At 63.0% G+C, this 16069-nt stretch overlaps 1 protein-coding gene across 6 annotated transcripts in view; it reads right to left on the reverse strand.

Annotated features, from left to right (window-relative positions):
* Window positions 1–496: 496 nt before the first annotated feature.
* RALGPS1 (Ral GEF with PH domain and SH3 binding motif 1) overlaps window positions 497–16069 on the reverse strand; it is a 260164-nt gene continuing 244591 nt past the window's right edge. For all 6 annotated transcript variants that reach the window (XM_062207519.1, XM_062207517.1, XM_062207516.1 and 3 more), the window contains exons 13-20: window positions 15528–15685; window positions 13649–13700; window positions 5450–5533; window positions 4213–4318; window positions 3646–3738; window positions 3370–3475; window positions 2047–2138; window positions 497–1486 (exon numbers count right to left, since the gene is read on the reverse strand). In XM_062207519.1, the coding sequence (XP_062063503.1) occupies window positions 1394–1486; window positions 2047–2138; window positions 3370–3475; window positions 3646–3738; window positions 4213–4318; window positions 5450–5533; window positions 13649–13700; window positions 15528–15685 (784 nt within the window). In that variant the 3' untranslated portion in view covers window positions 497–1393. The remainder of the gene's footprint in view (window positions 1487–2046; window positions 2139–3369; window positions 3476–3645; window positions 3739–4212; window positions 4319–5449; window positions 5534–13648; window positions 13701–15527; window positions 15686–16069) is intronic.

The raw sequence follows: 16069 nt of genomic DNA on the forward strand, positions 1-16069 counted from the left end.
AGTCTGGCAATGACAGGCTTGGGGTTGCTGTGTGTCCTTTTCCAAATGTGATCCGCACAGACCTCCACGAGGTTGCTGAGAAGTGGAATTCTGGTGCAAAACATTTTTACACCCACGCACAGCGCTTTCCATGAACGTTCCTGAGGCTTCTCGCGGGTCCTGGACACAGCGGAGACCCGGCTTCCGCAGCGCTGGCCCCCTGGCTCCGCTACCTCTACCCGGTGCTCCCTTTAGGCCACCACACGCCCATCTCCCATCAGGGGTCACACAACAGGGGTCTCCTGAAGGTGGCACAGGTGCCGGGGCCTGTGTGGAGGACAGTGCCGCAGGGGACATTCGTGGGCCTATGTTTTTGAGGTCAGGAGTGAGCACATCCCCGAGGCAAATTCCTAGCAGTCAGGGCCAGTGTCGTGGCACTGCAACTAAAGCTGCCACCTGCGGTACCGGCACCCCCCCCCCCCCCCCCAAACTGGATGCCAGTTTGTGTTCCGGCTGCTCTACTTCTGATCCAGCTCCTTGCCAATGGCCTGGGAAAGTAGCGGAGGATGGCCCACATGGGAGACCCACTGGCTACCCACATGGGAGACCCAGATGAAGCTCCTGGCTCCTGGCTTCAGCCTGGCCCAGCCCCAGCCATTGTAGCCAATTGGGGAGTGAACCAGCAGATGGAAGATCTCCCCTCCCCCCCCATAACTTTGACTTTCAAAGAAACAAATAAATCTTTAAAAGAATTCCTAGCAGTCACAAGGGTGAGTCAGGGACTCAAATGCAGTGTAGCCCCGCCTCCTGTGGGATCACAGGTTTATCCTTGGACTGGTCCTGTCCTGCGGTGTTAGTTTGTTGAGGACTATAATCTATAATCGCCACCAGCTTCTCACACATGTCTTCATCACATCACAGATGCGACTCTGACCTGGGCGCAGACCCTGGGGCCTGCCCCTAGAGCCCTCCCCCTGTCCACAGGCATTGCTTTGAGGGGCCAAGCAGTCTGTGCTGTCCCTGTCCTCCCGGACCCAAACACCTGGTGTGAGCTCGCCTGTGCTGAGGTCCCCTGGCCTTGGAGCCGCTGCCCACCCTTCCTGCGGAAGCTGTCACCATCTAGCGCATGCCTGCTGCTCAGTCCCCAGACAGGCCGAGGGCAGGGGTCCAGCGACCCCAGCTCCCTCCCATCATTGTGGATGCTTCCGCTGCCCCACTGGGTCCCGCCTGCCCGCCTCGAGGCAGGAGCTGGGCGCAGCCTCTTCTCTCAGGGCCTTTTGCTCATCTGCAGCGGGGTGGGGCGGGGGAAGTAGAGGCAGAGGGGTCACGGCATCAAGTTCCGAGTCCCAGCCCCACCGCTCCCTAACGGAGGGGCCTTGGTCGAGTGCCTGCCACTTGCTGAGCCTTGGGAGCCTCAGAGTGAAACGGACACAGCGAGAGGACCTACCTCCGAGGGACGTGGGGAGGACTCGGCCGATTCCTGCATGTGAAGTATTTCGCACAACGCCTGGCGAGGAGAGGGTGGGCGTGGTGGGGGAGCAGCCAGGCCAGAGCCAGGCCCGGCAGCCAGAGGGCCCGCAGCAATGCAGATGCCCCGGGGCGCACACACAGTGGGACGTGCTGGCCCCTTTCTCGGCAGCCCTGCCTGGCTCTTGGTTGGCCCTCAGGTGGGTTCGCTGCTGTGACTCTTCCCGAGGGTTGGGGACAGGGAGGCACCTTGTCACTGTGCAGTGTTCCCCTAAGAGCAGCAGCTGAATAGATGCTGGGGCCCGACCCCTGGGCGGTGTCCCACCTGCCACCTGACTGCTCCCAGTGGGTGTTTGGTGGCATTTCCTTCAGTGGGGAAGACACGGGCACTGGACTGGAAGCTGCAATGTGGAGCAGGGCTTGGTTCTGAGCGGAGAAAGGATCCCTTGTCTAAGATGCGGATTCCAAGGGGGGAGGGGGTGGTGCTGGGGGCAGAGCTAACGGGCTTGCAGGGGAGCCGCGAGCCTTGTTTTCCCAGGCCTCCCAGTCTCAGGGCGAGCGCGGGCGTTTCTGGGGACAGGCGGGGCCTGGGGCCTTTACCTGAGGCCTGTTGCTTTTACACGCGTCGTCCAGGTGCTTGTGCCACAGTATTGCGTGGAATCGGGAGCCGGTCTGGAACTTGTAAACATTGCCTGGGGGGCGGAGAAACCACTGGTTACTGAGAGCGGTACCTGGCAGGTCGGCCTGTGCCTGTGACGGGAGGGAAACAGGGGACTAAACCTAGGGAGCTCAGCCGCAGCCCTCTCCCCCATGCCACCTCCTGGGAACAGGGCTCGGAGCCATGCTTTGGGCCCCGGTGCCTGTGGCTATCTGGTGGAGCCCGGGCCGTTACACACGCGTAATGTAAAGTGCACAGGACAGCTGCGGCCCTGTGGAACCGAGGGGTGACGCACTGCTACGCAGGCTGCTGTGTTCACGCACTGATTGTGAGGACCAAGGGCAGCCCTGGCGCTGTGCTGTGCTTTCAAAGAGCACAAATGGGGTTTCAACGCGTCTACAACATGGGTGACTTCCCCAGGACACTGCTACGTTTTGGTTTGGGGTCTACACGCACGGTGGATGGGATCAGAAGTCACTGAGCGTTAACTAAGATGTGACTTCTTCCCTGCTCTGGCTCTCAGGCCCCTTGGATTCTACTCACTGACCCTGGCCACCCCCGCGTCACCTTCCCTCTGCGTGGGGACAATGCCTTCCTCCGGCGTTCCAAGGTCCCTTGGCTGGCATCGCTGTGCACTGGGCACCGCCTAGGGGCCTTGCTATGAATGCAAGGGTCTGGGTCTCCGTCCCAGATCTGCAGACTCCAGGTCTGAATCGCAGCAAGACCCTGGGGGTTGTGTACGCACGGGACCCTAAGCTCAGTATTCCTGCTGGGGGGCTCTCAGGACCCAGGACCTGGGCAGCCTGGGAGCTTTGCCACGCCCCCCTTCCCCAGCAAGGTCGTGGGGAGGGTGGGACCAGAGGCACTGGGAGACAGCGGGGAAGGTCAAGTTGGAGCTTCTGGCAGTCAACAGGGTTCTGCCCTGGGTTGGCTGTGGACTTGCGACAGCCTCCTGGCATGGGCATGCTGGGGTGGGGGTGGGTCCCTGAAGTCTCCCAAGAGCCACAATGCTTCTAGCCACCACGGGGCCCCACCCTGTGCAGCTTCACGTTATTTACTAAGAGACCCTGACGTTACTGCTCCAGCGGTGATGGGTCCCGGCAGCCACAGGTAAGGCCCGCACACGGCCGCCACGCCCTAAGCAGTGTCCTGGACAGCGAGGGGCTGGGTGAGCAGCGGCACCCGGAGCTCTGCACGGCCGCAGACACACTCTCAGCGGGCGCGGAGGTGGGAGCGGGGGAAGGGCGGCTCGCTCCGCTGCCCACCTTTGTCAGGGTTGTTCAGCTGGAAGACGTCTGGATGCGCGGGGTCGTCGGGCAGCTGCGCCATCCAGCCCACGATGGACACCTTCTTGCCGGGCGTGGACTTGTACTGGAGGAGAGTGACAGAGGTGGAGGCCCGGGCCTGAGGCCATCCCTCCACGGGGAGGCTGACCTGGGCCGAGCCAGGCTCCTTCCCACCCCCACCCCCATCCTGCAGGCTGCCCAGCTCCCTCCTCCGCTAGCCGGAGCCCCACCCGGGGGTCCTCACACGGGACTTACGTGTTTCCGGTCTGTGCCCCGCAAGGACTTGGCTCCGTAGTACAGCAGGGTGGATCCTGAGAGAATGACCCAGTACCTGGTCCACGAGGACAGCTACAGAGGAAGGCGAGGCAGAGTGACCACAATCTGGGCGGTGGCAGGGATGGCGTGGCCCTGGCTGCCCGATTACCGGCCCTGCAGCCCTGCCGATGCTGGGGCAGGCCTCATGCTCCCCCAGCCCTCTGCCATCTGCCGGCAATGCCAACTCCACCCAGGACCAGGAAGCAGGCAGGCTCCTCCTGCCCCCACCTCCTCACTCCCTAAGTCCTCCTTTCTGAAGGCAGGGCCAGGACACCCCTCCTACTTGTTTAGGCGACCTGGGCCTCAGAGGATCCTAGGAGAGGCACGTTAGCACCCACACACACTATCCTGCGGCCCAGAGGGAGCTCCCGCGTGTCCCCGGGGCGGGGCACTATTCTGTCCTGATTTCTGGATGTAGCAGTGGAGGGTCTTGCCCACTCGGGGCACGGCCGGGGCAGGCCCCAGGCCCCTTGCTGCTGCCTCTGCTGCGGGTGCGCCTGCACTCACCGCGGGCTTCCGGCCCTCCTTGAGCAGGGTTTTCCTTCTCAGAGGTCCCTCGATGGTGGGCACGGCTGTCGAGCTCCCCAGGGTGCAGATGCAGGGACCTGTGGGGCTGAGGGAGACGCAGTCAGGTGCGGCTTGGAACTCACCAGGGTTCCCAGGGGCCCCGTCGCTAAGGCCATGCAGTTGCTGCAGGCAGAGCCCCACCAGGGCTGGGGCGAGGCCAGGGGGCAGGGGCCAAGGCCACCGAAGAGCATAAAGGTCTCCTGGCAGCTGAGCGCTTCCATCCCTGTCTTCCTGAGGGCTGTGAAGCTCTAGGCTCAGGCACCAAGTTCCCCAGAGCCCTGCCCCTGGCAGCCCCCTGCCCAATCCTGACACCTCCGCCGTGGCTTCCTCCCGGCCACGTCCGGGGCTCACACCTGCAGGTTTCCTCTGCACCTGGGAACAGCAGGCCTTGCAGCCTCAGCTCTGGCAGTGGGGACGAGGCAGAGGTACGGGCGGACTGGGAGCAGGGAGGAGGGACGGAGCCGAGGCCACCATGGCCAGCTCCTCCTCCAGCTCTTTCTCCCACCCTTTCTCTTGGGGATCAGGCGCCACCTACAGGCAAGGATATCCAAGTGCACGGCCAGCCCAGCCCTCTCCTATGCCCAGATCTGGGTCTGCTGCCGGGGCTGGAGGCACCTAGGCCATCACGCCGTCTCCCCACGCCTGCCCACAGCTCGAGCCACCAACATTGGGGTTTCTTCTTTCTTCCCTGCCCTCACAGCCTAAGCAATCCCAAGATGTACTGAGTCTACGTCTACTTTTCCACCTTAGGCCCCTGGATCTTCGGACGGCTGCTCAGTGCTGTCCTGTGCCCACTCTTGCCTTCTTCCTGCGCCCTCTCCACACTGTGGCCAAGATCAAAGTCATGCCACCACCTGCTCCTCCCCACCCAATGGCTCCTCCCTGCTTTTTAAGGTATGGGTTCCAGCCTCATTTTGGGCCCCCTCCCCTCTCATTCCTTACAACACTGGTGACCCTCCCCCCCACCCTTGGAATCGCCTTCACTTCCTGCCTCATGGCTCCTGGGCTGTCCCTTCAGCTGGGGACACTTCCCCTACTTGGGACCTCCCATTATTTGGCCAGTTCCTTCCACTCTTCCGGTTTTTGCCCACATCGCCTCTCTGGGGTGTCACTCACAGACGCAGCCTCTAGCTACGTGCCTGGCACCCAGCAAACGAGAAGACGAGTAAATGAGTACCTGTAGACACAGCTCCGGGTCCTGGGAGAATTCCGAACCGGAACCCGCCAGTTAGGCCCCAGCGTGGCATAGAGACGTCCCCTGCTTCAGAGGAAAAACGTTGAATTTTAGCAACAGCCCGGGAAGACCAGACACTCCCCAAGGCGCCTGGACGGCCATTAGCTCAGGAAAGCCTGTGGTCACCCTCCCCGACCCCTGCCCCAGGCTCCCGCGTCCCTGCAAGTTCATCTGGGGCATGGCTGGAGCTGCCTGCTCAGTGCACGCGGCACTCCTCAGAGCCCCCGTGCGGTCTCCACGCTTTTTTCTCATTAACTTGGATTGAATGCTCCCTCCCTTCCCCCTTCCCCCAGTGTGAGGCTGAGATGTTAACAGGAATCGGTGGCCAGCCCGTAAGGCCATGGAAAAGCAGACACGGAGTTGCAGACGACCTCGCACGCCGGGCCGGGCGTGGGCGCAGCATCACCAGGACACAGCTGAATTCCGCATGCCACGTCCTCAGCGGACAGGCTCCTCGGCCGGCTGCGGCCACTGCCCAGCAGACCCCACGCTGCTCCAGGAGCTCCCCGCGCTGCCCAGCTGGCCTTTCTCTCGCCCGTCCTCCCCAGGAGGACGTGCAGCTTCCTGCTCCACTGCTTTCGGGGAAGGTGGCATCCTTTCCCGTCTTCGAAGCCTCCCTTCCTGGGGTGGGTGCTTGAGCCACTTCTTCACTCAGGTCCTGTATCGGAGGGCCTGGGTTCAGGTCCCGGCTCTGCTCCTGACTCCAGCTTCCAGCTAATGCAGACCCTGGAGGCAGCGGTAATGGCTCGAGGACTGGACTCCTTGCCATCCATGTGGGAGACCTGGATTGAATTCCCGGCTCCTGGCTTTGGCCTGGCCCAGCCCTGGCTATTGCAGGCATTTGGGAAGTGAACCAATGGACGGAAGACCTCTCTCTTCCTCACTCTTTCTCTGTCTCGTCCTACAAACGAGTGAATGAAAACTCACTTTCTGCACTAACACGAGGCTCCCACCTCTCAAGTCCCCTGCAGCATGTCTACCCCTCAGCTGTCTGCTGGCCAGAAGGTGAAGAAACCCCTTTTGTTAAGTCAGACAAGGCCTGCACCTCCTTTCCACACAATCTGTGTTCTCCACAGCTAGTCCTGAGCTGCCGCTCATTGCCCATCACCAGCCTCGTGTGGGGACATCCACACTCACAGCAGGTGCACTGCATACCCCTGAGCCCAGGGCTTCCATCCTCCACCCAAAAAGGAACCGTTCTTGTCGGCCATTGAGGGCCCAGTCTCCAGGGGCCCAAATTCAGGGGTGGAGGGAGTGCACTGGCCCTCCAGGGTGGCTGCCCCAGGACCCTCCCCCTCTGCCCACTATGTGCTTGACCCCCCAACTCCTCTAATGTTACAGGTCCTCAGGACAGTCACGGGCTGGACCCCCCCACACCGTGAGCTAGGGCACAGATGAGAGCCCTGGTATGCTCAACTCCCAGCCCGTGGGCCAGGCTGGACAGCCTCCACCCTCTCCTCCCCTGAGAAAGGGGCTGGGCTGTGGTGAGCGAGTGCCACGCTCTACAGGAAGCCAGGAGCCACTGTGATTCAGATCCAGGGGAGGCACCCGCAGACGCCAGGACTCTGCCCTACAACGGAAGCACCTGCGGGACAGGCCAGAGCCCCGGGCCGAGCACTGCCAGGCTGACAGTGAGCTGCTCTGTGTGATGTCTTCATGGTGCCGTCTCTTCCCCTCTTCTCCTGAGCCCAGGGCAGTGCGTGAGCATGGGGACCGTGTGCAGGGACCTGTGGTTCCTCAGTCGGGCCTGTGGCCAGTGCCACCACCTTCTTTCCATCCTTCTCTCCATGCTGCGTGGTGAAGAGACGTGCGGCAGAACCGGCATTTATCCACGGACAGCCCGAAACCAGCAACTTCCAAGCAGTCTGGCCTTGCAGGCACCCTCTCCTCATGTCCTCCCGGGATGCAGGGGACTGATGGGGAGTGCAGGGTGCTGGGGGTCGCAGCAGACCCGGGGGACACCGGGTAGTTCATGCGCACGGTGCCTGCTTGCTGACCAGCGCTTTGCTTAGGACCATGCCCCGCCCCCCCACTAGGGGAAGCCAGAATTTGAGCCTAGGTCTGTCCGGCTCCACAGCCCGGGTGGAGGGAGAGGCAGAGGGGTTGACGCGGCACGGTCAGCCACTAGGACTGGGACTGGGACCACGTCTGGAGGCGCCCACCCCAGGGGCACCCCCGGCTTGCCGCAGGTCTCCCTGGGCTTGCTCAGTGTCTGTATGCTGCGTGGCTACTGGATCCTGCGGCCCTGGGCTCTCCTGGGGTGGTGTGCTTCCACATTCCCTGGCAGCTTTGGTGGCCTGGCACTTAGGGCAGCGGCCTCTCCACCACTGCTTACCATGAGCCAGCAAGTGCTGCTGCCATGGGCCCCAGCCCCTGCGAGGGGCGCTGTTCTCTTGCCCTGTTTTCTAGGACACTGAGGGTCGAGGAGGCAAAGCCACTTGTCCCAGCTGTCACTAGGGATGGAGATGTGAGTGCCCCCAGTGGGCCAAGGGCCTAAGCCATTGTGGCTGCTCCAGGCTGACGAGGCTGGAGCCATGGTGACCCTTCCCCAGGCCAAGCCTTCAGGGGAACAGAGTCGGGGGGCTAGTGACCAGCCACGTGAGCCCCACGGTGCCAGAGGAGGGCGTGGTGGGCTGGGGGGCTCCAGCGGGTCCAGGTAACCTGGCCACTTCCTGCTTTGACAAGACTCAGGAGCTGAAAGCTTGGGGCCAGCAAACACCAAATATTCCAATGAGTAGTGGCAGCAGGTGAAATCACGCAACTTCTCGGACTGACATGGGGGCTCTCGCTCCCGGACCAGCTCCCTTCCCCAGTGACACTCTGGCAACACCTGGCTGGACACAATGTGTCCCAGGAAGGCCGTGGGACACGTGACTATCATCTCCTTTCAGGTGTGGCTCATTGGGTGGGAGCTGCAGCAGGCACCTGGGGCCTGCCAGACCAGGTGCTCTGGGGAAGACAAAGCTGGCAACCAGGTCTGTACCCAGGGTGTGCAGGATGACGACGACGATGATGATGGTGATGAAGGTGACGGTGACAGGTGCCAGGCACAGTGCTCAGCAGTATTCATTATCTCACTTCATCACACCACTCGGTGAGGCAGGTGCCATTAGGATCCCCACCTTGGAAGTAAGGAATCTGAGGCTTGGAGGGGTGGAGCCACTTGCCAAGGTCACGCCATCAGGAGCAGGAAGGGTAGGGGGGCTGTTGAGGCGCAGGCAGCCGGGGTAGAGTAGGGCCAACAGCACCACGGGCATTCAGACCAGCCCAAGTGAGTCTGAAAGGCACCCCCCCCCCCCGGCCATCATATTCTAGGGTGCAGATCTCCTGGGGGTTAAAGTTCACAAGGCTCTGAGTCCCTGTTGCTAGTCTAGGCGGCTGGGGAATGGAGGGAAGTCTCGGATAATAGCCACGTTGAAGCCTCAGTCATCTTGTTCCTAGCAGAGGGAGGGCTCCCCCACCCTCACCCTTGCTCAAGCGCATAGAGGCCCTGGTCGGAGTGCACCTGTGGAGGTGTCCAGGCGATGCTGTTCATCCACCTGCACCTACAAACCCCTGATGGGAAGCAGTCCCATGAAGCTTTGTCTGGCCTTGGCTACTTCCTGTTTCTCACCCTCATCTGCAGGCAGGAAGCTGCCCCCCGAATTGTGCTGGCCCTGGGAGGCCCCCGGCCCCAGGCAGTGCTTTGGCAGGTCCTTTACTCCCTGCGAGCCGCACCCCTCCCTGGCCCAGCCGTAGCCTGGACAGCGTGCCTGATTCACGCGGCAGGTCCCTGGGAGCCACACTTGTACGCCAGGCCCCCATCCTTCTGAACAACACACAATCCAGCCAAGTTCACCAGATTTTCTCTTCTGGCAGAACTGGACAGGAGCGGCTTCAGGTCAGGCCTCGGGGCCAGGGTCAGCCTGGGAGCTGCAGCACAGACTGTTCTGCATGCTGACAAGTGTGGAGTCTGGCCTGCAGCCAGCGGGGAGGACAGACACAGGCGTGGCAGAGCCCTGCCCACCTTCAAGGCATTGACTCTGCAGCAGGGGAGGCCCGAGGCAGAGGTGCTGCGGGCAGAGGCTTCTGGGCTCCCCGAGCAGGGGCAGCAGCGGACCGGCGGGGTCCAGCCCTGTCTGCAGGGCCAAGGACAGAGGCAAGCACCAGGCTGTGGGACCCAGAGGCCCAGGGATCTTCACTCCTGAGAGTCTGCTGGAGGGCCCTCACTCGCCAGGGAGCGAGGCAAGAGGTTGCGTTTTGTGCATGGGGAGGGGCGTGGGGAGGCTGGGCATAAACAGAAGCTTGGCAAATTGTTTCACACGGCCACCACCCCCAGGGGCTGGGCAGAGCCCCAGATTCAGGTACAGGACAGCAGGAGAGGGGCCAAGTGTCTGCGGCAGCCTCCCCGGGGACCCTCCCCACCCTTCACTGCCACCCCAAAGGCCAGGGTGGGCTCCGAGACCATCTTCAGTCCTGTCTGTCCGTCCCGTCATGGCTGTACCGGAACCCCTGGGTGACTTTCCTGCCGGTGGGAGGTCCCATGGGGGGAAAGTCATCGACACCCCGAGTGACCACGTGTATCCTCTCTACAGAGCTGCGCACTGGGCTCAGAGAGGTTGAGGCCGTGTGGTCCTGACTGTGGCGGGACTTGTGAGGTCGGCACATATCCGGGCCCCTCTCTCCAAGAGACCCCAGACACTGCTGGGCCCCACTCCCATTCCAGATGACTCAAGGCTCCCAGGGCCTCCACTTGGTCCCCGTGGGCTGCTTGTCGGAGCCTCCCGCTGCACCCTGCAGGCCGCCTGTTGGAGCTTCCTGCTGCACCCTGTGTGTGAGCTTTGCCACCCGTGATGCACGCACCTACTTCCTCCACAGCCCCGTGAGCGCTGAGCAGGCAGTGCGCCATCTTCCCTCCCCTTCCCTCTCCCATTGAAGGGGCTTCTTCTGCCACTGAGTCCCCCCCTACACACACACTATGGGCTGTCTCTCTTGCATGACAAGGCCCTCAGCAGAGCCTGGTGACTCTGAGGTCTAGGGGAGGCGGTGGCCACGTGCTCTGTGACACATACGTCATTTCTGGCTGTGTTCCTTTCAAAAAAGCTGAATATTTGTTTTCTGGGTAGAACAGCAACATTTGCCCAAGGTGGAAAATTTGGAGACTACAGGAGACGAAGGAAAGAAGTTCCTTTAGCAACCCCACAGCTGGGTGATGTCAAGAGGACGATGCCCCCCACATGCAGGCACTGGCCTCTCAAGCGTCCATCCCACCCTAGAAACAAACCGCCTGCACCTCTCTGGGAAGATCCTGGCCAGCCTGCGCCTCTCCCTGCAGCTGCTGCTGCAGACGCCCCCTCCCCTCACTTCTTAGGAGCAGGGGGCTCTAGGGGCCTGCCTGGGAGCCCCGCCCCGCCCCGCCGGCCCCTGCCACCCCCTCGCCTTGGGAACGCAGTCCTGGGCTCTCCTCCGCCCTTTGTCCCCATAGCTACGGGGCGTCAGGTGGATCACAGGGAAGAGTGGGTCCATTCCCTGGCCCCAGACCACTGCGCTGTCCACACTCTGGGCCCTGAGGACAGGAGAGGGTCTTCAGGGCCACCCGGGAGCTGAGAAATGACCCCACACGACTCCCTGAGTCTGCCTGCTCCTCCCCAGCCCTGCAGGCCTGTGACCTGGCTGGGGCTGACGTGGAGGAGGGGACAGGTGGAGCGAGGACAGGGTCAGTGCTGTGCCCCCCACCCCCACCCCAGCCCTCCCCACAGAGCAGTGCAGTGGCCCATGGGCTCAGGGACACCGTGTGGGTGCTCTTGAAGGCCGGCCACTTGAAGGACACAGTGGACACATGTGGCCCGAGCTCTGGCTGCCACCAAGGGCTGCCTTCGGCCACCAGGCTGAGCAGCCTAGGTGCAAAAACTCGGGGGAGGCAAACCCCACAGATGGGGCCAAAGAAGCCCACCGAGGCTGGACGATGCCACCCTCTGCCTGCCCGTTCACAGGGGCATGAATGGTGACTCAGAGGTGGCCCTGAGCCAGCACACAGGCACGTGGTGCAGGGCCACTGGCCGGCTGGCCGTGCCTTTGCTCATGGTATCTGCCTCCATTTATCTTCTGGGCCTGAACTAAGCTTGTTACTAGGAATGGGTCTCTGGGGAAGGTCAAAGGTCATGCCCCCTCCCCCCAGCTTTGGCGCTGTCAGGCAAGGTGCTGCTCCCCCCACCCCCTGCCAGGCTCTTCTCCTCTCAAGTGGGCCCCGCCTCCTCTGTCCCTGGCTCTGGTTCCTGTGTGCCCGCAGGTGTAACAGTGCAGGGTGAGCAGCACCTGAGGGAGCAGCGGGTGGTCTCTGGGCAGGGGGCTGCACTGGCTGACATCTGGGCTTCTGGGGAGGGGGGCAGGACTATTCCTCCTGGGGGAGATGCACGGCTGTGTGCTGGGTGGTGCGGTGGCAGCGGGAGAACCGAGTGACGCCGAGGGAGGAGTTCTGAGCCCTCCCTCCAGCTCTCCCAGCGATCTGTGCGTTCTGCCTGCTGACAGCACGGTCTCTCTAGGGGGCATGAGCAGAGACCAGAGCGGAATGGAAACGGGGGTTGGTGGTCAAGCCACGGGAGCTGGGGCTATGGCTCAATGGGAGAGGACCCCCCTTGAAGCAAGGGGTCTCCCGATCCCCTCAGCAAGGAGCAGGTGGCCCCGAAGGCTGCTGGAGAGGCCAGGGGCCGGGCCGGGCATCAGCCCCTGCTCCGAGGGGCTCCCACCCAAATAAGTGCTCACTGTGGACAGAAAGGGGGTGACCTAACTGCTGCTACAGGCCGAGGCCACAGCGTCGCTATTGTCCCTAGGCGAGCAATCCCCTTTCACCACGCCCTGCACAGTAGCTCTGCCCTGAGGCACGGGGCCTTGGCGTGGCCGTCTCTGCTACACCCAGAGCAGCCAGTGTGCCATCCGGCAGGCCACAGCTGCTTTCTAAACAGCTACCGGATGACTCGGTGAGTGAGTGAATGAACAGATGGACAAGTGAAGAATGAGCGCATGAACGGACAGGTCCAGCTCTGGTTGCTCGTCCCATCTCAGCCCTGGGCCTGCCTTTCCCGTCTGATGTCCTCGCTGGCCTGTGCCAGGGCAGATGCCGGCCTGCCTGTCGCCCTCTCTCCCCAGGAGACACCTGGCTGGGGCTCAGGGCTCTCCTCCCTGGGCTGGGGTGGCTCCCAGGGGAGAGCACCTGGCTGGGGCTGCCTGGCTCCCCAAAGGGGAATGGAGCCAGCGGCCTCCGGGAGTCTGGAGGCCCGGGTGTCCAGGGGGAAGGCGCCTCTGAGGTGCGTGCATGGCCTTGGGTGTCGCCGCCTGTCACTGCCAGCCCTCCGTGTACATGAGTGTGTATGTGGGAGAGGGTCAGCGTGTGAGTATGTTTGCGTGGGAGTGTGCATTGTGACAGTGTGTGTGAGAGTGAGCAAATGTGTGTGTGCGCAAATGTGTGGGACTGTGTGTGTAAGAGTGAGAGCGGGTAGAGTGTGTAGTGTGTGTCTGTGCATGTTAGTGTGTGACTACGTGTACAGCTCTTGGATGCCGGAGGAGGGGGCAGACCTGCCTCTTGTGTCACTTGGCCTCCCCTCAAGCCAGCCCTCAGCCCTGAGTCTCCAGGTGGTCCCTTTACAGTGGTGGTGCCACACTGTGGGAGTGCCCCGTTCACGGTGTCTCCTATCTCCCAGAAGCCCTGGCGCTGGCCCAGAAAAACATTGTTTGTGGAGCCCTTGAAGTGGGAGAGCCCCTTTGCCCAGTGTGGTGCAGGGCAAGCTGGCCACTTCCTGGTGTCCCTTGGGGGTGGTGGTAAAAATGCCTCAGGCTGTGTAGGTGCAACCCTCGCAGGGCCCAGCAGGCGGAGCCATGTGCCCACTTCAAGTCTAGTTGTTCCCAGGCTTCCAGTTTCCAGACCCCAGCCAGTAGCCAACCTGCTCCCAGGACTCCTGCTGCAGCCCCCGGGGCCAGCGCCCAGAGAGAGCGCAGGTGCAACGAGGCCGCTCGGAGCATGGGGGCTCACACCCCCAGGCCACCCCGCTCCTCTGCCCGCCAGGCTGACGGAGGAGCCACAGAGCAGCAGTCCCTGCGGGGCCTGTCCTCAGCTCCCTGGGGCCCTGCCCCCACCCGAGAGGGAGGCCGTGCTGAGGCCACACTCACCTTTCCAGCCCTGCAGACACCTCTTCACTAAACTCTGAACTCTCACTACTGCCTGGAAAAGGAACACAGACCGTGAGCAAGGCGGCCTCGCGCTGGGGCCCAGGCCTCCGGGAATACAGCTGCTGGGAGGGACAGTGTCCTGACCGGGACAGTGCTCTTCCCGCTGCCTGCCCACTGGCCTGCTTGAGCCTCAGGCCTCCACCTGGGCCTCCTCCCACGAGCACAAAGGTCAACGGAGCACCTGCACCACACTGTGTGGCCTGACGCACACTGGCCACGGGGAGGACCCTGCAGACCCCTGGCCCTGGAGCTCCTTCCCTCGGCCTGCCCCCAGCTTCTCTGGGGCTCCAAGGCCTCTTTGAGGAGGGGCTTTCTCCTGTCACTCAAGCACCCACACCCGAGGCCTCTGGGCTCTGTCTGGAACCATAGAGGCTCCGAGGTTCAGGGCTCTGTGTGGGCAAGAGCAGCAAGGCCGGGCAGGGAGAAAGGAAGGTGCCCTCGGGATAAGGGGGTGGCCCGGGCTGGCACCAAACAGGCAGGTGCACACAGCCCACACGAGGCCTTCAGCCACGAACTGAGAAGCCCTTGAGCTCCCCGACCGAGGGGTTGGGGCCTCGACGGCCCTGCGATCTCCCTCCTGCGTGGACACTGGCCAGCGGAGCCTTGGACTCAGTGTTCTGCCTCGGGAAGAGAAGGCCTGGGCCCAGGCAAGCTCACAGCTGCCCGGTTGTGAAGCGGATGCTCCGTCGCCCAGCCAGGAGCCGTGGGCCGGCACTTCCTGAGCATGTCCCACAGTAGCCCAGTCCCATCGGACACTCCAGGAAAGAGGGTTCCACAGCCAAGGCTTGGGGGACTCAGAGACCCTGGAGGGTTCCCAGTGCCCATAGGCCTGTCAAACTGAGGGAGTAGGGGACCCCCTTTGTGTACCCCAGCCCTTTCCCACCACGCCGGGCCCAGAACCCTCCTTCCAAGGCTCCCCTGAGAACCTTGCCCGGGGAAGCATTGTCCTAAACTGCTGTGCACCCGGATGGGGGTCCACACAGGGCGGCCTCCTCTGAGGACGGAAGGTGGACAGGGAACTCGCTGTTACAGACCTCCAGGGGTGAGGTCCACGGCCTCTGGGACTGGCCCAGTTGCACGGGAACGTGAGATGTAAGATTCCTGCCTGTTTTCCTGTTCCCCACCCCCACTGCTTCCCACGTGCACCACAGTCCTCACCAGGTCAAGTCCCCAGCTTGGCAACGGCCTAACCCATGGCCACAGCCAGCAGAGGTCTCTGATAGGGGTGCAGACAGACACACAGCACGCAGACTGCAGAAGCTCCGACGGCCACGATGGCGGGGTGGTCCCCCCCTGCCCTCAGTTGTCCTGGGCACTGCAGGGGGACGCTCTGTGACTGGAGCCCAGCGCTGGCCTCCGCCCTCACCTCAGCCTCTCCCTGCGGCACCACGGGCCCTGCCTGGTGTCTGGTCTGGCAGATGCTCAGTGGTGCAGGCTCACTCCGAAAGCTGTCTTCCCCTCCCTGCTCTGGGAAGGACACAAGGGGGACCCAGTGGCCCACCAGGCGGCTGCCTGAGCAGGCTTCCCTGCAGGCGCTGGAGCTCACGGCTCCCCCCGGGGACAGAAGTGCCACTGGGGCACTTGTGCACAGGCCCTGCCGCTTCTTCCACTTCTCTGCTGTACTAGGGGCTACCAACAGGCTGGGGACATCCCTAGGGAGCCCCCAAGGCTGGGAAGGGGGCCTCCTCTGCAGGGGGCGAGGGGCCACGGGGTTCTGCAGAGCGACAGTGCCACCACGTGTGGCAGTGACACAGACAGACACGGAGCACACGCCGGACCTGTGGCCCCCGCCTGTGGTGTGCAGGCTGGAGACGCTTACCTAGGGAGAGTCCATTGGTGACGGCGGTGGAGGAGGTGAGGGTGAGGCCCCTGCGGGGGCTGCGGGACTCTAGGACGCTGTCGTCCAGCAGGTGCCTGGCCTTCTCCGACGGGAACGTTGCGCTCTTACTCTCAACTACACTCAACTGACACATCATACTGGAAAACGGAAAGGAAGAGAGGGCGCGAGCTCCTTATCTGCGGTCAGAGCGGGCACGTCTGCCCCCGGCTTCTGGGCCCACGGCGGCGGCGCAGGTGCGCGGGGCGGCCCCGGGCTCTGCCCCTCTCGCGGCGCGACCTTGAGCAAGTCACAGCCTCTGTCCGAGCCTCAGTTCCTCCCTCCGCCGAGCCCTGCCTGTCTCCCAGGGTGATGAGGTGGCTCCGGGGAGCACGTGGGTGATGAGACCATGGGTTTGGAGTCACACGCACCTGGTCCAGACCCTGGCACCAGCTTCCTCGCCGCTGCAAGGGTCTCCACTTTGCGGCCTCTCCTCAGAGTCCCTCTTAAATGTGTGTGATGAACGCACCTGCCTCCCAGGCCCG

The sequence above is a fragment of the Lepus europaeus genome, chromosome 12, assembly GCF_033115175.1.
Source record: "Lepus europaeus isolate LE1 chromosome 12, mLepTim1.pri, whole genome shotgun sequence".
In the NCBI taxonomy this organism is placed as follows: domain Eukaryota; kingdom Metazoa; phylum Chordata; class Mammalia; order Lagomorpha; family Leporidae; genus Lepus; species Lepus europaeus.